General features: G+C 45.1%; 1 protein-coding gene across 10 annotated transcripts in view; it reads left to right on the top strand.

The window, feature by feature from the left end:
• The window catches only part of SRPK2 (SRSF protein kinase 2), a 323,924-nt gene that overhangs the window by 202,105 nt on the left and 95,567 nt on the right, over positions 1–26,252 (top strand). For all 10 annotated transcript variants that reach the window (XM_075064668.1, XM_075064662.1, XM_032787351.2 and 7 more), the window contains one exon: positions 18,110–18,216. In XM_075064668.1, coding sequence (XP_074920769.1) covers positions 18,110–18,216 — 107 coding nt within the window. The remainder of the gene's footprint in view (positions 1–18,109; positions 18,217–26,252) is intronic.

The raw sequence follows: 26,252 nt of genomic DNA, 5'->3' as shown, positions 1-26,252 counted from the left end.
CAGCGTGAGAACCAGCTTGCAGACCTTTTGCCAGGATGTGCCTACAGCTGTTAGGCCTATGGTAGCGGCCACATTCATGGTAAAACACGACAGATTACACATGTTCTGTCTCCAGGCATGGCTACAGACAGTGTATGTACCCCACAGACAAAGGCTAACCCTTCTCCAGTTGATACCAGTCAAGATCAAGGACTCATGAGACTGGTGGACACAACCTCAAAATGCCTGCATGGGGGTCCTCTTTCTTCAGTCCACACTGTCCTTGATACTGACAACGGATGCCTCCCTTATTGGTTGAGGAGCACATACTGTGCTGGGCAGGTGGTCCCCCTCAGAATGTACGTTGCATGTCAATCTCCTAGATGTACGTGCAGTTTGCAATGCATGCCAACACTTTCTACCATTGATCAGACAAAGGACCATAAGAGTAATGGTGGACAACATCGCCTGCACGTTCTGTGTCAACAGACAAAGGGGAGCAAGGTCAGAATCCGTGTGCTCAGAAGCACTAAAATTGTGGAACTAGTGTATACAATGTGACATCAGCATCTCAGCCTCATACCTACTTGGACACTAGTATACCACAGCAGACTCACTGAGCAGGAGAGTCTCACAAGACCACAAGTGGGAGTTAGACACAAGAGTCCTGCAGCACATTATTCAACTGCTGGGAATTCCCAGGCATAGATCTCTTTGCCACATCCAAAAATGCCAAATATCCACAATTCTGCTCAAGAGCAGGTCTGGGTCACTGGTCTCTGGGGGACACTTTCCTCCTTACATAGTATACAACCCTACTCTATAAAAGCAGCAGAGAATCCTTTCCTTTGTAGAGAGGTGAAATGAGTGCTGTAGATCTCCTGTCTTATTTTAGTGAAGTCCGTTTTTATGGAAGTTTGGTTATTAATGAAAGTCTCCAGGTTGGAGAGCTCTTTTTTGATGTTTTCCTGTTTGCTGTATAGGATGCTGATCAGGTGGTTCCTCAGTTTCTTTGATAGTGTATGGCATAATCTCTCACTGTGGTCTGTGTAGTATGTAGATAGTAGTGGATTTTTTACCTTTAGTCCATTTGGTATGATGTCCATCCGTTTGCATTTGGAAAGGAAGATGATATCTGTCTGTATTTGTGCAAGTTTCTTCATGAGGTTGATGGATTTCCACTCCATATGGCTAAATGCAGTGCCTTGCATGGTGTCAAGTATCAGAGGGGTAGCCGTGTTAGTCTGGATCCAGACTAACACGGCTACCACTCTGATACTTAACCCTACTCTATGTCTTTCCACTCTTCACTCTGTTCAAAGTGCTTCACAAGGTACCGGGTGGAACAAGCCACAGTCATTCTTATAGCCCTAACGTGGCCATGACAAGTTTGGTATCCTTACCTCATGTGTCTTGTGACTTGTCCACCAGTCACCTTAGAGTTGGCTTCACATCTCCTCTCTCAGGCCAAATCCTCCATCACAATCTAGAACTCCATCTGAAGGCATGGCTCCTTCATGGTTCCAGGGTTTGGAGATGACCTGTTGCAGAATAGGTAAAAGAGATTCTTTTAAATAGCAGGTGTGACGCAGCTCTCTATACGTATCTCTATAGATGGAAAAATTTCAGACTTGGTTCGACACCAAACATGTCCCCACAATAAAAACTCCTTTATTACTCATTCAAGACTACATTCTAGAACTTAAAAGATCAAGATTGTCCACAAGCTCCATTCGCATACACCTGCAATCACTGCATTCTACCCCAAGATAGAAGGTCATTCCATGTTTACCCGCCCACTAACAAAAAAATTTGTAACAGGCCTTCAAAACCTGTACCCTCAAATATGAGACATCATTCCACCTTGGGATGCCAGCCTAGTTTTGCACTGTCTCACCAGTCCCCTGTTTGAGCCCGGGGCAACGTGCTTCTACATACACCTATCAAAGAAAACAGCATTTCTCATCACCATCACATCCCTGCAATGGGTAGGAGAAATAAGTGCTTTCATGGCATACCCACTACACACAATCTTTCACAAAGACAGAGTCATGTTACGACCATGCCCGGAATTCTTACCCAAGGTGCCATCTTCATTCCATCTAAACCAGTGGTTGCCCAAACTTCCTGTTTTGCCCCCCGTTAGCAGTAATGGAAACTGTCCATGCCCCACTCCATTACTGCACAGCCAAGGCTTCTTCAGCAGGGGAGCTTGGGTGGACGGTGGAATTGAGGGCAGAATATGGGAGGAGATTGGGCTAGAGGCAGAGCTGGTCTGGGGGCAGAGAGGGGATGAAGGTAGAACTGGACTAGGGGCAGAGTAGGGGGTGGAATGGACTGTATATGAGGCCGGAGATGTTCTGGGGATGGAGCAGAACTGGGCTGGGGGCAGAGCGGGGCTTGGTAGTGCTCACTCCCCATCACCCCATGGGGGCTGGCTTGGGCCCTGTCATGTGACCCCCTGGATGTTCCTCTGTGCCTCCCTAAGGGAGTGCTCCACAGTTTGGTTTAGATCAGGGGTCCCCAATGTATGTAGCTTCCTTCCTTCTTCTCAAAGCCACATGGCAACCAACATGAAGCCACACTACATTCCTTGGGTGTCAGAGGAGCATTAGCCTTTTATCTTGACAGAACTAAATCTTTCAGTCAATCACCGCGCTTATTCCTCTCTGTTACTGAAAGATCAAAGGGATCAGCTATATCCAAACAATGTCTTTCCAAATGGATCTTGGAGTGCATCCATCTTTGCAACCAACAACGCAAACTGCAATCCCATCTAGAACTCAAACTCATTCCACTTACTTGCTGTCCACCTCGATTGCCTTTATAAACATCATGCCAATTACTAACATTTGCAAAGTGGCCACCTGGACATTCACAGAGACTTTTAGCCAACAATATGCTATTACTCAGAGCGCGGGATCAAATGCCCTGCTAGGACGTGCTGTCCTGTCATCTTTGGTAGACGTCATTCTGAAGCCCCAGCCTTCCATCTAAGGGCATTGCTCGCCAGTCACCTAAAGTTGAGCACCCACAGGAAAACTACTTGAAGAAGAGAAGGTTACTCACCCTATGCAGTTACTGAGGTTCTTTGAGATGCTTGTCCTTGTGGGTGCTCCACTACCCGTCCTCTTCTCCTTTGCTTTGGAGTTCAAACGTAGATTCTGTTGTAGAGAAGGAACTGAGGGCGGTTGGAGCGCACAGCGTTATATAGATACCTTTCACAACACAAGATGGGGAAAAGGGCACGTATGGCCCAACGGGCACTGGTATTGAAGATCTCCAATCCCAGGCACAGGGGTCACACCTACAGTGGAGCACCCATAGGCGCACACATCTCAAAGAATCTTTGTTACTGCACAGGGCGAGTAATCTCATCTTTCAGCAGTCTCAGATGTCATTGACCTTCTGTTGTTCTTGTCGTGTGTATTACCATAGCACCTAAGAACTGTAGTCATGGATCAGGACCCCGTTGTGCTCAGTTCTGAGCAAACACAGAACAAAGAAACAGTGTCTGTCCCTGAGAACTTACAGTTTAAGTAGGTGTTGGTGATGAGGCTGGCATATGTCAGATGGATCTGCTCTTGATTTTCTGTATTTGTTCTTGAGGAGAGGATTCAGAAAGTGGCTGTGAACACATCTGTCTTTACCTAAAATCTTCCCTAGAGAGAGGTGTATGTACAGATTTCATCCTATCCCACTTGCTTTTCATGTTGCATGCTGAGCAGTCACAGGGAGACGGAGGATGTAGTAACAGTATGCTGATTAGGTACCTCTTGCCTCCTTTCCTGTTGACCCGTTTTGAACGATTTCTTGACTGTTGGACTGTCCAGCCAGCATTGTTTGGATGATAGAGAGATAGTTAAAACTCAGACCAGGTAAGATGGAGGTGGTGTGTGTGGGTTAGGGAAGCACCATAAAGTGTTTAATAGTGGCTTATTCATGCTTGTTCAGGAAGTAAGTATGGAATTGTGGGTGTCACCACTGACTCTTTCTTAGCATTGTTCAAGAGTGGCTTTTACATCTGGAAATACTGCCTGTTTCTGTAAGGTTACATGCTACTTGTCACTTATCCATTTCTTTGTCCATCCAGGCTAAGGTATGGTAACCGGCTCCTAATGAGCTTGTACTTCAAATTGATTTGGAGGCTTCAGCAGTTGCACAATCTATTCTGTTTGATAGGAGTGAGCCGGGTACTTGTCTTTCCACTATATTCTGCACTAGATTCTGAGATGTCAAAGCAGTACCTAAGCAGTCACTTCTTGGCTCTTTGTCCTTTCCTGGGAGTTACAATGTACTATGAGCCAAACTCTATTTCAGTTTAGCTCAGGCCTTATTTGTGGAAGGGTCTTTGGGTGTGGAACTTTTATATGGAGTTGGTATGCAGGAGTTCCTTTTTGACTGTCTTAAGGGCATTGTTTTGGCAGGCTGCCTTTTTGTCCCTTCCTTTGTTTCTGAATGTTTACATTTTCTAACCTATTTCATTCTTATTATGTGTATTAATTGGGAATTTATCTTGTTTGTCCTGCTGTTGTGTCTTGACATAAGATTGCAATCTCTTTAAGGCAGAAACTGTCATTTTGCTTGAATGTTTGCACAGTGCTTAAAACAGTGGGCTCTGGTCACTGATTAGGGCTTCAGACGCTATTGTAATAAAAATAAATTATCATAACATTATGTATTGGCTTTATTGCATGGTGCATAGATGCCTATTTAGAAGTACCTTTATAAAGCTATTAAATAAACAATAGTATGACTGAAGCATAAGACACTTTGGCTTTAGCTTGCAATTGCTATTGTTGGCTTTCAAGAGGATGGTAAAGTACTACCTAGAGCTGACAACTGTACTATGTGCAGGTTCATTTAAATTATCTTTAATAAGAGTCTTTGAGTTACTTATTGTTCTCGTTGCTCAGATTAGATTTTTAAATAAGTTTTGCCTTAAGAACAGAAAATAGAAAGACAAATTGATTTAAAAGATGAATATGAGTATTTCCTTTGTTTACTGTGTAGGAAAGGATTTTCCCAATGTTTTTTACACTATTAAAAATTTTCAGGGTTATGTAAATTTACTTTATAGATGAAAAGCTCTTTTTAATGTGTTAAATATCATTAATCATACTAATTTTATACTATGTCCAGACTTGGCGTGGCATGTTTGGTTCCTCTCCCCCACAAAACAAACAAACAACAAAAACACTTTGAGCTGACAAAGCCAGAGTACTGCTTACAGTGTAGCTTTCACAAAAGCTAACTGTTAATCTGAAGTCATTGAAACATTACGTTAAAATAAAGAACATTAACTTTCAGTGAAAATGGTGTTGTAAGATTCTTGCACTGTCATTAGAGGCTTTTGCTTATTTTTGTGCAGTCACGAGAGGTTTTTAGTAGGGCTGTCGATTAATTGCAGATAACTCACGTGATTAACTAAAAAAAATTAACCGCGTTAAAAAAATTAATCACGATTAATTGCACTGTTAAACAATAGGATACCAATTGAAATATATTAAGTATTTGTGGATGTTTTTCTGCATTTTCAAATATATTAATTTCTATTACAACACAGAATACAAAGTGTACAGTGCTCACTTTATATTATTATTTTTGTTTACTAATATTTGCCCTGTAAAAATGATAAACAAAAGAAATAGTATTTTTCAGTTAACCTCATACAGGTACTTTAGCGCAATCTCTTTACAGTGAGAGGGTAACTTACAAATGTAGATTTTTTTGTTAGATCACTGCACTCAAAATTAAAACAATGTAAACCTTTGGAGCCTACAAGTCCGCTCAGTCCTACTTCTTGTTCAGCCAATCACTAACCCAAAGAAGTTTGTTTACATTTACAGGAGATATTGCTGCCTGCTTCTTATTTACAATGTCACCTGAAAGCGAGAACAGACGTTGGCATGGCACTTTTGTAGCTGGCATTGCAAGATATTTACGTGTGGATATGCTAAACATTCGTATGCTGCTTCATGCTTTGGCCACCATTCCAGAGGACATGCTTCCATGCTGATGATGCACGTTAAAAAAATAGTGCATTTATTAAACATATGACTGAACTCCTTACGGGGAGAAATATGTCTCCTGTTCTGTTTTACCCACATTCTGCCATATATTTTGTGTTATAGCAGTCTCGGATGATGACCCAGCATACGTTCATTTTAAAAACACTTTCACTGCAGATTTGACAAAACGCGAAGAAGGTACCAATGTGATATTTCTAAAAATAGCTACAGCACTTGATCCAGGGTATAAGAATCTGAAGTGCCGTCCAGAATCTTAGCAGGATGAGGTGTGGAGAATGCTTTCTGAAGTCTTAAAAGAGCAACACTGTGATGTGAAAACTACAAAACATGAACCAACAAAAAAGAAAATCAGCTGGTAGCAACTGACTCAGATGATGAAAATGAACGTGCATCTGTCTGCTCTGCTTTGGATCGTTATTGAGCAGAACCTGACATCAACATGGACGCATGTCCTCTGGAATGGTGGTTGAAGCATGAAGGGACATATGAATCTTTAGTGCATCTGGCACGTAAATATCTTGCAATGCCGGCTACAATGGTGCCATGTGAATACCTATTTTCACTTTCAGATGATATTGTAAACAAGAAGTGGGCAGCATTATCTCCTGCAGATTTAACCAAACTTGTTTGTCTGAGCAATTGGCTGAAGTACGACTGAGTGGACTTGTAGGCTCTAAAGCTTTACATTTTTTGATTTTTTAATGCAGGTTTTTTTGTGCATAATTCTACATTACATGTATCAGGTGAATTAAAAAATATTATTTTTTTTGCTTTTTACAGTGCAAGTATTGGTAATCAAAAATAAATATAAAGTGAGCACTGTATACTTTATATTTTGTGTTGTAATTGAAATCAATATATTTGAAAATGTAGAAAACATCAAAAAATATTTAAATAAACGGTATTCTATTATTGACAGCCCTAGTTTTTATTAATATTTAGTGAGGTCTTCATCTCTAAGATATCTTAAACATTGTCACTTCAAATATTTGCATTTAGAAGCGCTCATAATATTGCGTATCACTGTTACATAAGACATACAAGATAGTGACAATAGAATGAAACTGTTTCAAGAGAAGTAAATTTTATAAAAATTCACTGTGTGCCTTTATAAACTTTAAGAGTAATGTGTGTTAGAAAAGACATTTTGAAATAACTAGATATTCCTTATTAGGAAACAGTACTGTATTCTTTTATAAATGGGAATCTGCGAGCAGTAGTTAACATATATTACATATAATTTTGATTAACATTATTTTTGATAAGGCATCAACTTCTCTCCATCCCTCCAAAAAATATTTTGGTGTGATTCCTATTGTATTTGATAATGCATATTTTCCTACTATTTGTTCTTATTTTTGAAAATAAATAGCAGTAATAGTACCATGGATTCAGCATTGTTTAGTAGATTAAGCAAGCGTGGTGGTGAAAGACAAGAACTTTGGAGTTCTGATACTGATTCTGTTGTTGGCCCATTCTGTGGTCTTGGATGAGTCACTTAACATCTATAGCTAAATTCTTAATCTATAAAATTAAGGTAAAATATACTTATCTACTTCAAAGGAATATTTAGAAGATTCATTATTGTTTATGAAGCGTTTTGAAAAGGTAAAGTGATATAAAAAAGCCAATGTAATTATCTATGAACCTGATCCAACAACTAGCTTGATATGGCAGACCCTAGTGCCGATACAGACCCACATCAAAGTCAGTATGCTTATGGCTCTGTGTGTGCGGGGTGGGTTGGATTATCAAGACATTAATGTGTCTGAATAAAATAATAGTTTTTCTAAGAGTTGTGATAAATGTTTATATAAAATGTGTTGCCAACATTTGTTTGTTACTTCTGGGTAGTATTTTTGTTACTACACCTCTACTCCAATATAACGTGACCCGATAAAACATAAATTTGGATATGCCGCAGTAAAGCAGAGCTCCGGGGGGGGCGGGCGGGGGCTCTGCACTCCAGCGGATCAAAGCAAGTTTGATATAATGCGGTTTCACCTATAATGCGGTAAGATATTTTGGCTCCTGAGGACAGCATTATATTGAGGTAGAGGTGTACTTATACATTTTAAAGTGGCTGAATTATGGTTTTTATGGGTTGGTATTCTCAACCATGAGGCTGCATTAATATAGTTCTCTGCTTTGGATGTTCCAAGAGAGTTTTAAGAAAAAAAGTGTTTCCTAAAGTGGTGGTTGGCAGAGAGACACATATATTTTTATGTAATTGACCCTGGTTAGGCCTCAGCTGGAGTACTGTGTCCAGTTTTGGTCAACAATGTAAAGAAAGGATGTAGAGAAACTAGAGTGGATTCAGAGGCAAGTGACAAAGATGATCAAAGAAATGGAATGCAAGCGATATGAGCAAAGGCTGAAAGAACTGAGTGTGTTTAGTTTGGAAAAGAGGCGATTAAGGGGGGGACATGATAGCCTTCTTCAAATATTTGAAAGGCTGCCATAAAAAAGATCGAGAAAAGTTCTCTTGTCATGGAGGACAGGACTGGACAAGAGGCAGTGGGTTCAAACTTTAGATTAAATCTCAGGAAAAACTTCCTAATTCTTCTTCGAGTGCTTGCTCATATCCATTCCAGTTAGGTGTGCGCACGCCGCGTGCACGTTCGTCGGAGAAACTTTTACCCTAGCAACACTCGGTGGGCCGGCAGGTCGCCCCCTGGAGTGGCGCCGCTGTGACGCCTGATATATACCCCTGCCGGCCCGACCGCTCCTCAGTTCCTTCTTACCGCCTGTGTCGGTCATTGGAACAGTGGAGCGCAGCTTAGCTGATCTCCACTCCCTAGCGATTCGCTTGTGCTTTAGCCTTTTAGTGTACATAGTTTTTTCTCTAGTTCTTTATTAATTACTGTTTAGCATAGTTGTAGTTAGTGTATATAGTTTAAGAGGATCGGGGGTTCGCCCCTTCTTCTCCCCCGCCACCGGGACCCATGCCCGGCTCACCGGGCTTCAAGCCCTGTGCGACCTGCCGTCGGCCGATGCCCACAGGAGACCCACACGACTCCTGTTTAAAGTGCCTCGGCGAGGGCCATCTGTCGGACAAGTGCCGTATTTGTAAGGCGTTCAAGCCCCGGACCAGAAAGGAGCGGGACTCTCGCCTAAAACAACTTTTGATGGAGGCAGCTCTAACTCTTCCATCCTCGGCACCATCTCTGGCACCGGGAACAAGTGCTTCATCTGTTCCTGCACCTGCGAAGACTCCTCGGCACCTCCCGTCACCGGCCCAGTCCTCCAGCCGACGGCGCTCACTCTCCCTGAGGAGCACGAAACACAAGGCTCCTGCGGTATCTTCAACCACACCGCAGTTAGAGAGCAGCTCCAGGTCGGACTGCCCAGCACCGCCAACTGCTGCGGCACCGCCTGCTCCTGCACCGTTGATTCCGGCCTCTCAGGTTCCGTCGAGTCCAGTGCCAACCAGCTCCCCGGCCCACACTGTGGTAGAGCTCGTCATACCGTCCACGCTGGAGACCTTCTCTACAGCGCGGGACCTCATCGCTCTTACAGAACCTGAGCTGCCTTAACCACCGGCACCGCCGGTGCGGGTCTTCCAGTTGCTGGGCAAACCTGCCATGGTGCGACCATCGTCCCCGGGCACCAAGGAGCTCCGCCGATCTCGTTCGGGATCCCCTGAATGTTCCCGGCTCTGGCACCGATCGCGATCCCGGCATCGCTCACGATCCCGACGCTGCTCGCAGTCCCGGCACCGTTCTCCATCCCGGTGCCGGTCGCACTCGCGGCACCGGACGAGGTCCCAGTCCCCGTCGTACCGTCGGCACCGCTCCAGATCCCGGCACCGCTGAACCTCTCGTAGCCAATCCAGGCATGCCGATGTTCGGCACCGGTCGACCTCCCGGCACCGCGCTGGTCGTCGGTCCCGGTCCTGCTCTCCACACTGCCGCGGCTCCCGGTACCGTTCGCCAGCACTGCACAGGGACAGCTACTATGGACACAAAGATCTGATCCAGTCTGCTTCAGCTCCCCTGTGGCCATCCCGTCACACGTCCGCTTCCTCGTACGCGGACAGCGCTTCCTATGGGGGATCGGACACTCAAGCCCATCAGGACCAGGGGCCATTGCAGTGGTCCTTTTGGACACCCTGGGCCTACCACCAAGCCCAGGGTGAACCGACAGGCCCATCACGCTCGGGTCATTCTGAACACCGGGCACCTGAGGCCACACTCAGTAGACGCCCCCCGCCCCCCCGTTGATATGGAGGCAGGTGCTATGCAGGCTCCAGAACAAGATGATGTTCCGGAGGCGGAGGTCCATCAGGATGAAGCCTCGGTCTAGGACCCGCTCGTCCCAGGGTTGTCCTCATCATCTTCCCCAGATGAGGCGGTAGCGGGCACATCCTCGTCGGGGCCTCCCCCTATCGATCTGTGGGCGCACCAGGATCTTTTGCGATGCGTAGCCCAAAATATCAGCCTTCCTGTGGAGGAATTTCCTGAGGTGGAGGACCCAGTGGTCAGCATCCTCTCAGCGGAAACGCCTACCAGGGTGGCCCTCCCGTTCATCAGATCCATCCAAGCCAGAGCCGACATCATCTGGCAATCTCCGGCGTCCATTCCACCCGACAGCCAGGGGGGTGGAAAGAAAATACATGGTGCCTTCCAAAGGTTACGAATACCTGTATGTGCACCCCGCCCCTTGTTCGTTGGTGGTACAGTCGGTCAATGAGTGGGAGCGCCACGGCCAACAAGCCCCGCGCCAAAGTCCAGGGAGGCCAAACGCATGGACTTGTTGGGCTGAAAGGTTTACTCTGCTGAAGGGCTTCAGCTCCGCGTGGCGAACCAGCAAGCCCTCTTAAGCCGATACTCCTTCAACACCTGGGAGGCGGTCGGCAAATTCACGGAGCTGATCCCACAGGACTCCCGTCAGGAGTTCACAGCCCTCCTCGAGGTGGGGAAAAGGGTTGCAAGAACCTCACTGCAAGCCTCGCTGGACTCAGCAGATTTGGTGGCTAGAACGGTCGCCTCTGGCATAGCGATGAGGCGCATATCCTAGTTACAGGTATCCGGCCTACCGCCTGAGCTGCAGCACACCATACAGGACTTGCCATTTGATGGGCAAGGTCTTTTCTCGCAAAAGACAGATCCCAGACTGCAGAGTCTGAAGGATAACCGGGTTATCATGCGCTCACTCGGCATGCATACCCCTCAAACTCAAAGACGGTCATTCCGCTCCCAGCCCCAGTGCCCCTACCCCCCACCTCGTCCGCGACAGGATTTTGGCCGCAGACGAGGTCGTACCAACCGCAGACGGCAGTCGGGTCCTCCGCCGGGCAACAATGCCGGTCCCGCCAAGTCATCGGGACCCAAGTCAAATTTTTGAAGAGGAGCGCGCCAGGCTAGCGTCCAATTCCCTCTCCGGTATCTTGCTCCAAATTTTCCAACCGCCTTTCTCGTTCCTCCCGGGCGTGTCCCAGCTAACTACGGATCGTTGGGTCCTGCATACGGTGGAACTTGAATACTGTCTCCAGTTCTCTTCTCTGCCTCCCCCCTCTTCCCGTCCTCTTCAGGGACCCTCTCACGAACAGCTCCTCCTGCAGGAGGTCCACAAGCTTCTATCGATCGAGCCATAGAGGAGGTACCGGAGGAGCTAAAGGCAAAGGGTTCTATTCCCGTTATTCCTGATCCCAAGTGAAAGGGGGCCTCCGGCCCATCTAGACCTTGCGCGAGCTGAACAGGTTCATCAAGAAGTTCAAGATTCCGCATGGTGTGCTGGGGACATCTTCCCCCCTGGATCCCGGCGATTGGTATGCCGCTCTCGACATGAGGGACGCATATTTCATATTCAGGCTTTACTCTCCCACAGGAGTCTGCGCTTCTGGTGAATCGAATTCATTACAGGTCACCGTCCTCCTTTGACTTTCGTCGGTCCTGGGTCTCACGAAATGTCTATGGCGGTTGCGCCGTTCCCCGCCCGTTTCGATACGTTTTCCCTTACCTCGACGACTGGCTTATTCAGGGAACCTCAAAGGCTCAAGTCACCAGCCATGTCGACACCATAAGGAGCTATTCCATCTTGGGCCTGAACGTCAATCTGGACAAGTCCACCTGGTGCCCAGCAAAGCAATAGAATTCATCGGGCAGTGCTGGACTCCAACCTTGCGACAGCCAGCTTGCCCCCCGCACGGTTTAAGGCATGTCTCCCTGGTCTCAGAGCTGCAGAGGTTCCAAAACTACCTCCCCCGTACTTACCTTGCTCTTCTAGGAACATTGCCGCATGTGTCCTCGTTGAGTACGCCAGACTGCGAATGCTGCCGCTACAGCCTGGTCGCTTCGGTCTACCGACCGAACAGGGACGCCTTAACACATGTTTAATATCACTGGAGTCCTTAGCTCCCTCGATGGTGGAAAGTGTCACCACTGGTGTGGCGGGCCTGCCTTCCATCCTCCCAGCCTCCGTGTCCCAACAACGGACGCATCTGCGCGTGGGCTGGGGCGCACACCTGGGGCCCCGGCGACCAGGCCTTTGGTCACCCCGAGAGCTGACTCATTCATATCAATGTCCGAGAGCTCAGAGCAGTACAAGCCTGGCGTGCCAAGCGTTCCTCAGCCACCTACAGGGCCGGTTGTGCTTGCAGTATTCACGGACAACACGACGGCCATGTATTGCATCAACAAGCGGGAGCACAAAGTCATCTCCCCTGCGTCAGGAAGCGATCCGCTTGTGGGACTTCTGTGTAGCCCACTCCATAGACCGGTGTAGCCTCCTTTCTCCCGGGGATCCGGACGACGCTCGCAGATCACCTGAGCGGTCTTCCTCACACACGAATGGTCCATCCGAACCGGACGTCCTCCATTCAATCTTCGGAGGTGGGGCTTCCCCAGATCGACCTGTTTGCGTCCAAAATAAACAGGAAATGCCAGGTGTTCCTGTTCCTTACAAGGTTCTCTCGGGCTCCCTGTCGGACGCTTCATGATCCCGTGGTCAGGTCGCCTTTGTACGCTCCACCGTTTCCCCTCGTCCACCGGAGTCTTGCTCAAGATCCACAGGGACAAGCCGCCCTCATCCTGGATCGCGCGGCTTGCCCGAGACAACACTGGTACTCTAGGTCTGCTCGACCTGTCCCTGTCGTGATCCGATCCCCCTACCGCTGTGGCCAGACTTGATCACGCAAGACTTCGGCAGGCTTCACCACCCGGACCTGCAGTCCCTCCACCTGACAGCATGGTTTCCTAGCTGGTTTTAAACAGTTGGAGCAGAGCTGTTCCGCTGGCAAGATGCAACGAGTGTTGCTTGTAGCAGGAAGCCCTCAGCTCGACATATCTCGAAATGGAAGCGCTTCTGCTACTTGTGTCCAGCATCGTCACTCACATGCTCTGTATCAAATCCCCATCATCCTGGATTATTTGGGGCTTTCAAGGAGGCAGGGTTGGCTATCTCCACGCGCGAGTCCACCTCGCCGCAATCCACCTTCCACCCGGGGAGAAAGGCAATACCATTTTTCCCACCCGATTCCAGGTTCCTCAAGGCTTGGAACGGTTATACCCTCAGGTCAAGCCCCTACCCTACCTGGGACCTGTAACCTTGTTTTTAAATAGGCTCATGGGCCCCTTCGAGCTTTGGCCACATGCTCGCTGCTGTACCTGTCCTGGAAGACGGCTTTCCTAGTTGCCATTACCTCGGCTAAGCGTGTCTCGGAACTCCGCGCACTGACTGTGAACCCTCCATGTACCGTCTTCCATAAGGACAAGGTACAGCTGCGACCTCACTAGCATTCCCCCCAAAGTCATCTCCGCCTTTCACGTGACAGGAACATCTTTCTCCCAGTTTCTTCCAAGCGCACGCGTTGAGACGAACAAAGCTCCATACCCTGGACGGTCCGGAGGGCTCTCGCGTTCTACATGAGCGGACCAAGCCCTTCCGTCATCACCGCAACTCTTTGTAGCCGGTAGCGGAACGTAGAGAGGCAGGGCAATCTCCTCTCAGCGCATGCCTCTTGGTCACGTCGTGTCCGAGCTTGCTATGACTTGGCTCAAGTCCAGCCAGGCCATCTCAACGCCACTCTACTGAGCTCAGGCCTCGTCTGCTGCTTTCTTGGTGATGTTCTGTGCAGGAAATGTGCCGGTCGGCCACCTGTCTTCTATCATACTTTGCAAACCATTATGCATTGGTCCAGCAATCTAGAGACATGCCGCCTTCGGCTCAGCGGTCTTGCATTCGCAAACGTCTCGCTCGACGCCCCAGCCTAGGTAAGGCTGGGAATCACTAACTTGAATGGATATGAGCAGCACTCGAAGAAGAAAAGACGGTTACTCACCTTTGTAACTGTTGTCTTCGAGATGTGTTGCTCATATCATCATTCCACACCGCCCTCCTTCCCCATTGTCGAGTAGCCGGCAGAAGGAACTGAGGAGCGTCGGCTCGGCAGGGGTATATATCAGGCGCCATGAGACCGGCGGCCATCAGTGGCGACCTGCCGGCCCACCGAGTGTTGCTAGGGTAAAAGTTTCTCCGACGAACGTGCACGCAGCGCGCGCACACCTAACTGGAATGGATATGAGCAACACATCTCGAAGAACAACAGTTACAAAGGTGAGTAACCGTCTTTTATAAGAACCCTGGGACAGTGGAGCAGACTGCCTAGGGAGGTTGTGGAAGCTCCTTCACTGGAGGTTTTCAAGAGGCAGCTGGATAGCCATCTATCGTGGATGGTTTAGACACAACAAATCCTGCATCTTGGCAGGGGGTTAGAGCAGATTACCCTTGTGATTCCTTCTAACCCTATGATTCTATGATTCTAAATAATTTAAAATACACTATAAATAAGGGATACATTTAGAAATTTTATTTTTACTGTTCTACAGTGAAAATGAAAACAAAAAAGAATTTCCTTCATTTTCTTTTTTTAAACATAGCTACTAGTTAATCTTTTACTGGTTGAACATACCATTTCCAGTGGAATGGTGGTATTGTAGTTACTTTAAAGATAATTGACAAAAATTGCATCATTAAAATGTTGATTATCTGGTTAATCATTTGGGGCCTGATTTTGCAGATATTTATGTTCATGTTAACTTTAAGCATCCGAGTAATCCCATTGAAATCAGACTACTCATGTGCTTAACATTGAGCATAAAGTTATGTTTACAAGACTGAGACTTGCATTATATTTTTATCAGTTAAAGAATCAGTTTGAAAGCACCTAGAGGATAATAGGGTGATAAATAGTAGCCAAAAAAGTGGTAACCTACCTTTCGTAACTGTTGTTCTTCGAGATGTGTTGCTCATGTCCATTCCATGCTACGTGTGCACACCCACGTGCGTGGTCGTCGGAGATTTTTGCCTTAGCAGTATCTGTAGGGTCAGCTGTGGTGCCTTCTGGAGTGCTGTGTTCATGCAGCGGTGTATGAGGCACTGCCAGCCCTATGCCCTCTCAGTTCCTTCTTACCACCTGGGGTGGTTAGTTGGAGCGCCTTTCCTCGCTTATCAGGGGCTAGCAGTTTTTCTTGTTTTACTGACTTCGAGTCTTAGGGCCTTTTGTAAATAGTTCATTTACAGTAATTAGTTATGCAGTTGTTAAGTATAGTTGATAGTTAGAAGTTAGAGTCCCAATGGGGACTTCACCTCAGGCGGGGTATGCCCCGGTCTCCCGGTTTTAAGCCCTGCCTGGACTGCAACAGGCCTATTCCTGTGAGTGACCCCCATAGCAGCTGTCTTAAGTGCTTGTGGGAATTGCACGTCATGGATTGGTGCCGGATCTGTAGAACTTTCGTCCCAGAACCCAGAGGGAGCATGACATTTGTTTGACAGCTCTCCTGATGGAGTCTGCCCTTCACCTGGCTTATGAGCCATCCTGCCAGGTTGCACGGAGCGCCTCGGCCTCTGTGTGCACCATGCTGCTGGCACTGGGCTGTATCTGGCTCCACTCCCCATCACCGGTGTTTAAGAAGAAAATGAAAAAGCACAACTCCCCGGCACCAAGGAAGAAGGCCTGGGGTCATCTAGTAAGGGATCTGGGCCAGGCCACTCCTGAGCCATGTGTTCATGCCTCTCTGGTTGGAGCCACTAGCCCCTTAAAAGGTCCGCCTTTGACTTTCAGGAGTGTTATGGGATCCAAATCCCTGCCAGCACCATTGTCCTCCCAGACTCCCCTGGTGCTGAGAGAGCACAGGTCTCCGCCAGATAGCAGCACGATAGATCTCTTGGATTGGTACCTGTTCCAGGAAATCTGCCAATTACGCCTGTGCCCTAGTCGAATGTGCTGTCACAATCGCTGGCACAGGCACCTTTGCCAGCTCATAGCAATAATGGATGCGGGCTGTGATCCAGGACAAGATTCTCTGGGCAGACATTGGGCAGCCTTTCATTCTATCTGCAACAGCAACGAACAACTGCATTGACTTATGGAAGGGCTTTGTTCTATGTGTGCAGAAGGCCAGCGCCCATCTGATGTCCAGGGAGTGCAGCCTGCATTCCTCATCTGTTGCATGATGGTTGGGACAGAAAACTGGTAAGTTTATGTCCTGACCAATATAGAACTGGGAAACTACTTTTGGGCAGAAACACCGAGTGCAGACACAGCTGGACCTTGTCCTTGTAGAAGGCTGTATAGGGCGGCTCTGTGGGTCGATGCTATGGAGACCAAGAAATAAACTTTCCAGGAGAGAAGCAGGAGAAAACAGGCAGCCAAGGGTTCGAAGGGCGGACCCATGAGCCTGGACAGCACAAGATTCCAGTCCCAAGGGACTTGTACCCTTGCTAAGTGGTATCCTAGAGGATCATAGAGTGATAAGTAGTAGCCAATATGGATTTGTCAACAACAAATCATGCTAAACCAACCTAATTCCCTTCTTTGACAGGGTTTCTGGCTTAGTGGATGGAGGGAAATAATCAACACAATAAATCTTGATTTTAGCAAGACTTTTGACAGTCCCACATGACATTCTCATAAGCAAACTAGGCAAATGTGGTCTAGCTGCAATTACTAGAAGAAGGGTGCACAACTACTGTAGTTGAAAAAACATATTCCAAGAGTAGTTATTGATAGTTTGCAGTCAAACTGGGAGGACATATCTAGTGGGGTCCTGGATCTAGTACTATTCAAATATAATAACTTGGATGATGTAGTGGAGAGTTCACTTATAACATTTGCAAATGACACCAAGCTGGGAGGACTTTAAAGGACAAGAGTAGAATTGAAAATGACCTTGATAAATTGGAGAATTGTCTGAAATCAATTAGATGAAATTCAGTAATGACAAGAGCAAAGGCTACACATAGAAAGCAAAATAAAATGCACAACTAAAAAATGGGAAATAACTGGCTAGATGGTAGTACTGGAGAATAGGATCTAGGGATTTCACAAACTGAATATGAGCCAGCAATATGACACCTTTGCAAAAGACTGATATAATTCTGGGGTATATTATCAAGACTGTCATGTGTCAGACATAGGAGGTAATTGCGCACAGCAGAGTGGAACTGGTGAGGCCTCATCTGGAGAATTGTGCCCAGTTTTGAGGACCACACTTTAAGAAAGATGTGGACAAACTGGGGAGAGTCCAGAATGGAGCAATAAAAATAATAAAAGGTTTAGAAAATGTAATCTGTGATGAAATGTTAAAAATGGCCATGTTTAGTCTTAAGAAAAGAAGTCTGAGCAGGAACCTCATAAGTCTTCAAATATGCTAAGGGCTGTTAGAAAGAGGATGATGATCAGTTGTTCCCCATGCCCATGAGGATAGGACAAGAAGTAATAGACTTAAACTGCAGCAAGGGAGACTTAGGTTAGATGTTAGGAAAACTTTCTTTCTATAAGGATAGTTAAGTACTGGAATAGTTACTGAGGGAGGTTGTGGAATCCCTGTCACTGGAGTTTTTTAAGAACAAGTTAGACAAACAGCTGTCAGAGATGATCTAAGTATGCATAATCCTGTCTCAGCTTGGGTGGACAGACTAGATGACCTTTCAAGGTCACTGCCAGCCCTGCGTTTCTATGATGCTATGATTTTCATTCTGTTCATGAGGACTATTTTTTTAGAAGGACGATGGGCACTTTAGCTAAAGTGCATAAAAGTATTATGGTTGAGCTAAATAAGAAGTTACTTTGCAAATTATCCTTATTTAAATCCCAGATGTCTGTATGGTCTTTGAAGTTCTTGGACATCATCTCTTAAAATGGATAATCAAGTCCAACTATCAAGGCCTTCCTATCCGTTGCGTAAAAAGTATAATTCGACAGGTAAGATTTGCTAATGTTTTTTTCTACAGTGTTGCTTTACTTTAATGTTAATGTGTTGATACTTCTACTGCAGATCATACCAGGAAATATACAGTAGGTATTCATTTCATAGGTATTGAGTGTATCTTTTCCTATAACATGGATTTGTGCACATTGCTTGCTTTGTTTGTGTAGATACTCCGTTGGCTACTGAGCTCTTTCACAAAAAATATGTTTATATTTTTAAGTCAATCTGTTTCTTACAAATTTAAGAGTATTTGTGAAAATAAGGAAATCAGTTTTCTTGATAGATAAATCAACCACAATTTCATCTTTCCTACTGAGCTACCTTCAGAATATACAATGTCAGATCAATAGAAAAGAATATAAACATAATATTTAAAAAATTAATACCAATTGCATCTCTCTCTGAAAAACAGATCCTCAGGAGATATACATTAAAAAACCAAGGATAGGATTTTCAAAAGTATCCAGATTTAGGAGCACAGATCTAAAGATGATTAGGCACTTTTGAAATTCCCACTATTAGCATTTTCTCTTATATGTGCATTCCTACATTGCACCATACAAACCAAATTGCTGGGGAGATGATCTTACAGAAGGGATGTGCCAGAGAGGGAAAAGATCAGACATATTATCTTATTGTTAGGACCCTACCAAATTCATGACCCATTTTGGCAAATTTCACGGTCATGGGGTTTTAAAAATCATAAATTTCATGATTTCACCTGTTTAAATCTGAAATTTCATGGTGTTATAATTATAGAGGTCCTGACCCAAAAAAGAGTTGTGGGTGGTCACAGAGTTTTTGTGGGAGGAGCTGCGGTACTGCTACCCTTCTGTGCTGCTGCTGGCAGCGGCACTGCCTTCAGAGCTGGACAGCTGGAAAGCAGTGGCTGCTGGCTGGGATCCCAGCTCTGAAGGTGGAGCTGCTGCCAGCAGTGCAGAAGTAAGGATGCCGTGGTATGGTATTGCCATCTGTAGTCGAGCGTGACCGGGGCTCAACCCTCCTTCCGGGAGGGGAGGGGAGCCACGCCGGCTCACCACGCTCCGGCCTTCCGATCGGGTTAAGCAAGCAAGGCCACACACAGTCTGAGCTCAGGCCCTTCAGCAGGGGCTGAGCAAACAAGGCCACACACAGTCTGAGCTCAGGCCCTTCAGCAGGGCTGAGCAGGTAAGGCCACAGTATATAGTTTAGCCCAGGCCCTTGGGCAGGGCGGGGCAACACAGTTTGAGCTCAGGCCCTTCAGCAGGGGCTGAGCAGCTAAGGCAACAGTATATAGTTGAGCCCAGGCCCTTGGGCAGGGCGGGGCAACACACAGTTTGGGCTCAGGCCCTTCAGCAGGGGCTGAGCAGGTAAGGCAATCACTGTAGGTGGTCTCCTTAGGCAAAGGAAGGGGGGAGTCTGCCACCCTTAAAGAGGTGGCAGGGGGAATGCAGGCCCTCCTTCTCCACTGTGTTCCAGCCCGGGGCCCTAGCAGCGGTCAACGCCGCTGGTGGTCAGTGGGGGATCCTGACTGAAACACACTGACATGGGCTCAGGCGAGTCTGCAGCCAGACGGGAGTTGGCTGCCCCTGGGCCACTTCCAACCTCCCCCTCCCTGGGTACCTGCCCTTCGCTAGCGTCGTCCGGGGGTTCCCAGACCATGGGTTCCTCAGCAGGCTCGGCGGCGGCAGGTCCAGTCCACTCCTCCAGGTACCGGGGTTCGGGCGGTCCGGTCCAGTCCTCCACAGGCCGAGCGTCAGAGGGCTCCGCCGGCTGCTCTGGGTAGTGGCCCCAGGGGAGGTCAGGCCAGTACCCCTCCGGATACCGGGCGCGGGGTAAGCCGGGCCCAGCAGGAGCTCCAGCCTCAGTGTCTGCCTTCTCTGGCAGCCTCCTCCTAACTGAGGGCTGGGGCCGGACTTTTATACTTCCTGTCCCGCCCCTTGACTTCCTGGGGGCGGGGACAGGCGGAGGGGGCCTTGAACTTCCGGTCCCGCCCCTTGACTTCCGGGGGGCGGGGATAGGTGGCCGGGCCTCCCCCCGGGGCCCAGGTTTTCTGGCCTATTCCCTTCAAGAGCGTGGGCGGGGGGCCCTCGCTACACCATCCTTATTTCTGCACTGCTGCTGCTTGCAGAGCTGGGCCCTCAGTCAGCAGCTGCCACACTCTCCAGCCGCTGAGTTCTGAAGGCAGCAGAGCAAAAAAAAGGATGGCATGGCATGACATGGTATAGTATTGCCATCCTTCTGCACTGCTGCTGGCAGGACACTGCTTTCAGAGCTGGGTGCCCAACCAACAGCCACCTCTTCAGCCACCCAGCTCTGAAGGTAGCGTAGAAGTAAGTGTGGCAATACTGCGATCCCCCTAAAACAGCCTTGTGAACCCCCTGCAACTCCCTTTTGGGACAGAACCCCCAATTTGAGAAGCACTGGTCTCCCCAGTAAAATCTGTATAGTATAGGATAAAAATACATAAGACTAGTTTTCACGGTCTGTGGCGCGTTTTTCATAGCCGTGTATTTGGTAGGGCCCTATTCAGTGTGGTTTTTTGGTAGATCATTATATCAGATCTAGTGATGGTCCAGATCTGGATGATTTCCAGGACAACCAAAGTCTATGATGCCAAGTACTTTTTTGCAGTTTTGCACTTATGTAAATTGCTAATATCAACATTGTTTTTTTTATTGTATTATTTTTCAAAATAATAATCTTTTGAAATAATTCTTCCAGATTATTTTTACCAAATTTCTTGCCATATTTTAACTGACAAGTCTCAACATTTAATTAAATAGTCTGAGTGAAATAAGAGGTCCTGATGCTGCATCTTCTTGTATAGGGGTGAACCTTATGCTCATATAGAGTTGGTTGTAGAATGAGAGCCAAAATTATTTGCTAAACAGCAGCCTAAGATGGGTCAGTGTAAGGAGTGATGCACTTTAATCTTTTTAAAATCAGTAATGCAGTATTTGATGGATACATATTTCTAAAAGAAATTAAATCTAGTGATTCAAATATCACAATGCTTTTTTATAACTTTTATCCTTATATGATTTGAATAAGGAACAGGTACGCAAAATTTCAATTAAGACAAGTGTAATACAATAAGATATTGTACATATGAACAATGCAAAGTATAATTAAATTATAATTGAATATGAAGGGAAAAGAAGTGAAGAACAAAACAAAAGAAAACTGAATACAAGGGGAGATGTAGGAATCTGTATAAAAATGCTTTCTGCAAAGATACCACCTGTGCAGGATTCTCACTACTTGGTCTCAGTTTCTTTAAATGATGCATATATTCCCCACGCTTCTCAAGGTCTTTTGGCCTTGGACTTTCTACTCAGTTCCTTCTTGACCATAGACAGCAAAGTAGCTCCTTATGTGAACTCTACCATGTCAGATGCCTCTCCAGCTCTGTATCCCATTGCAGTTTTGCAGTGCTTTAGGTAGCCTTTAAAGAATGTCCTTGCCTTCTAATCATGTGTGATTGTTTATTTCAGACTAGTGGTTCATGAAAACAATCCCTGTTCCTGAGAGTTCAGGATCTAGGTTTGTAACAAGATGTGGCAAGATTCTTATTACCCAGATTCCTTCAAAGATTTTTAGAGAAGGGAAAATTACTTGTGTGTAATTCTTCTTATCTGAAGATATCATCTTGCAGGATTCTTTCACACACACACCTTTGCCCTGGGAGTTCAGAGGAGTTTTCTTTAACCAATCATATTGTATTTACATCTATGTGTTTTTTTCTGCCTTGGAAGAAATTTGTGTGTGTGTGAGATCAGCTTGGCTTTATGTGGAGTCTTCATTTCCTGCTGAATTAGTATCAGACTGAAATGTTAAAGTGAAATGGGTCGTAGTTGGTGATGATTCAGGGGAATTCGGGGCCACCAAGATGGGAGGCAGTTGACAGATGCACTTCGCCACAACTGCTGCTCTTTGGGACCAAAAATTTCCAGAGCTTGTGGTTTTCCACGTGTGTCTCACTAGGAAGCCAAAATCAAGGAGTGAAAAAATTTTAAGATTCAGAAAAGCAGAATGAAGGTAAGTATCCTTTCCTTATTAACATGATAGGAATAATCTCCATAGGGAATTAAATATTTCCTCTTTACAATGTAAACTTTATTTTGTACTCTCATACAGAGTTGTTTCAGATAGTGATATGATCTGTCCTTTACATCTAGGTTTTGAGTTGGATTTGTGCAGATGTGGATTACTTACTTTGATCCTTTTTAGACATTCTTTTATTGAGTTTTGCTTTTTATCCTTATTATGTAATAGACATAATTCAGGAATAACTGGCAGTGTATGACTAGTATTATGGTTTGTTTTCTCTAGCATGTATTCCCAATATCTTTTTCAGAGTAAGGCATTGCCGAACAGATGGCCTGCACACTTTGCATGGAACATACTGGATACAGCTAATTGTATTGTATCCATTTCAATTAATTGACGTGTTCTTGTTTTAGGATGTCCATCTATAATCTCAACCAGATGAGATCAATGTGTATTTTTTCCTAGGATAATTTCCCATTGGCCTTGTGAGGTTGCTTGCATAAATTGATGAATCAACACACACATTTTTGTGCATGATCACTGTTAATCTTGATTTCCTTAATAGGTTATCTAGGGATGATTGAACTGGTTCTGGTAATATAGATCCAAATAACTTTTGAGAACAGTCTTTCCATATTAAACAGGTCTAAAACTAGTTTAATCCAAATTTTGTCAGAAAAGAAGGCAAATCCCTAGACTTTGAAATATGACAAAGTATCAGCAAAAAAGTCAAAAGCCAGAATACTTCCAAAATGAAGTTACTAAAAATTAAATTCAGAAATAATACAAATAAATTAAATGAACCCCTACTAAAAATATACAGTTTAAAGCTAAGTTCTTACAAAGAAGCTGAAACAATCCACACACACGTCATAAAAAAAAAAAGAGTAGGTGAACAATCAGTTATAAAATGCGGGGGAGTGTTACATATAGTGGAATTGGGATGAATGGAGTATGTGGAATTGTACGGATGGTACGACTAGCGAACCACAGTGCTGCCAGGTGGTTTATCTCTTAAGGTATGCAGCTTTTCATCCTCTCTTGTGTGGTTTGGCATAGATAAATAGAACTTGTGCAGTAGATATACTAAAAGTTTAATTTTGTCTTGAAACAATCTAGGTGTTGCATTGTTTGCTGGACAATAAACATTTATATTTAAAACAAATTCTTTCACTGTTTGTTATAATAGACACATCTTGGAGGACAGTCTAAAAAACCATATAAATCTGTACTTCACAAAATGCTTTGTCAGATTTAGAACACTGGTTGAAAATTTGGTTGTTATCTTATTCAGCTGCATAATTCAGGCCTAGTTCTAATCAGTAACTGCCGATTGAGTTGTTTAATAGGAAACTCAATTTCAGTGTTGAGCAGCATTTGGTCTATTTTCTTCCCCCAGATCAGAACTGTATGAAATGTTATACAAGAGCTGATTCTGTAGAGCTGCAAAATGGTCTGTTGTCAGAAGGAAAGTCCTGTTGTTCCAGTGGGAATGATTGGAAGTGCAGATTTTCTAATGTTGAAGGAGTCTGCCTTTTGACAATAAAAATTAAAGCACTAGCCCAGAGATTGGCAACCTTTAGCACACGGCCTGCCAGAGTAAGCAGACTGGCGGGCCGGGCCAGTTGGTTTACCTGCCGTGTTCTCAGGTTCAGTTGATCGCGGCTCCCACTGGCCACGGTTCGCTGCTCCTAGCCAATGGGGGCTGTGGGAAGCAGTGGTCAGCACATCACTCAGCCCGCACTGCTTCCCGCAGCTCTCATTGGCTTAGGACGGTGAACCGCGGCCAGTGGGAGCTGCAATCGGCTGAACCTGTGGACATGGTAGGTAAACAAACTGGCCCGGCCTGCCAGGGACTTACCCTGGCGAGCCACGTGCCAAAGGTTGCCGATCCCTGCACTAGCCTATCTGACAGGGAACATGCTCTGAAATTGAAATGATCCAAAATTAGCATCTTGTATTCTATGTGTGAACATTCCTGATTTTTGTTTAAATAAACCATGTGTAGTAAATAATCAACTCTCAGAGGCATAATGGTCTGCAATCCTGGCCCTGTGGATGGAGGGAGGTTTAGCTATCAATGAGAGAGAATCTGGTAAGAGGTGGCAAAGTATCTCTTGATGTGGAGCAGTAAAATTTTTATATACATGACCTTTCCAAGTGATAAAATATACCACGGTTTGGATCCCCCTAAACGACATATGTAGGGATATTAACAGAATATTTCCTGTCTGCATTTTTTTGACACCTGGGAAAAAGTTGCTTTTCTTATCTATTTCAATCTTTCCCTTGCCAGATGATGTAAATAAAAATCAGGGATTATACCTAGTCTTGGTCTCAGTCCCTCACAGATACTTATAGAATTTGATATTTTTCTCACACAGGTTTAATGCAGCATCATATCTTCTATTTTTAGATTATAGGTATCTGATTAAAGTTGGGGCTAAGAACATTCTTATCTATAAATCCTAACATTAGTATAATTCTTTGTCACAGATCATGAAATTCACTGTTATTTATATCATAAATAATAATTTGAAATTGTCACAATAATAGAAAGGATCAGTGTGCCAGCATGCCTCTTAAATACATTTGATTTAATTAAAGCTTTTAAGACTCTTTGCGGGTGTGTGAGAACTATTTTCTATGTAATGTCTATACCCTGCTAATGCAACAAAAAATTTTTGTATTGTTCATGGTTTTTACCATCAAATATTCTATAATAATTTTCTATCACTTGAGACTTTCAAATTCCTCGTCAAAAATGTTTCTTAGCTGGATTAGTAGAGAACAGGAACCAAATAAATAAAATAATAATAGTTTAATAATTATCAAAAGATGTGATTCAAAATATGTATTTATTTTAAAAGAAACCCCAAGCAAAATTAAATCTTAACAATACAAAGATCCAATAAAAATTTGAGCTTTTTGGTATTGTCCTCTACTTCCAGAACTGGGCAAAAATCCTTAACTTTATCAAGTGTGCAATTGCAAATTTTAGCCCTATGTCTGTGAATCAGTTACTTAAGCTTCACTGAATTCCTTATCTTTCTCGCATTAAAGCAGATGTTGGGGGGAGGGAGGGGAACTTAGGGCCTTTAATGTATTCTGAGAATCTTTGTCTTGGTCTCTGTGTTATATAGAGATTGTTAAAATGAGAAGCTGCTGTGGTAGATGAAGTAGAGGAATCGTGAGTAAAGCTGGTCAGGAATTTTTCATTTAAATGTTTTTAACTGGAAAATGCTGATTAGTCAAAACCAAAACTTTTCATTGGGAAAGTTTGTCAGGTCAAGGATAGAATTTCTGGTGAAAACTGGAATGGTGTGGGAGAGAAAGCGAGAGGATTGACCCTATAGCCAAGTGGTTAGGGCATACCTGGGATACGGGATAGACAGGTTCAAGTCCCTGCTCTACCTGATGTGGAGCGGAGACTCAAATCTGGGGGTCTCTCACATCCTAGGTGAGTGCCTGAATGACAAGGCTATTGACAGTTCTCGAGTGGACAATCTCTCTCCTGTTTTTGTGAAAATTTTTTGAAAGTTCTCAGTTTCATTCCAGTGCAGAGCAGGAGAGATTTTTTGAATCTCAAAAATGTTTGCATGATGGGAAAACCATTTCTTAACGAGCTCTAGTCATGAGCACTTTGTTGATGTGGATGTTACTTTTAGTGTCCTTTCTCTAAAACTTGAACTTCTTGTCATCATATATCCTTTGAGGATAAACTGGGGTTTATATCCTTGAAGAGAAAAATCTCTGCTCTTTCAGTTGCTTTTTCAAATAAACAAGCAAGTTTTGGAATTTAGTGGACCAGACTTGCATGCACAAATCCAGATTAGCGATTCCAGTATTAGGTTTTTGAACCCACTGTCATAAACAGATAGCTAAGGGTTAATGTTTCTTTTACCTGTAAAGGGTTAACAAAGGGAACCAAACACCTGACAAGAGGACCAATCAGGAAACCGGATTTTTCAAAGCTTAAGGGAGGGAATTTGGGGGT

Source organism: Chelonoidis abingdonii, chromosome 1 (genome assembly GCF_003597395.2).
Source record: "Chelonoidis abingdonii isolate Lonesome George chromosome 1, CheloAbing_2.0, whole genome shotgun sequence".
In the NCBI taxonomy this organism is placed as follows: domain Eukaryota; kingdom Metazoa; phylum Chordata; order Testudines; family Testudinidae; genus Chelonoidis; species Chelonoidis abingdonii.
Note: the sequence above shows the minus strand (reverse complement) of the source record. Positions and strands in the feature narration are given on the sequence as shown.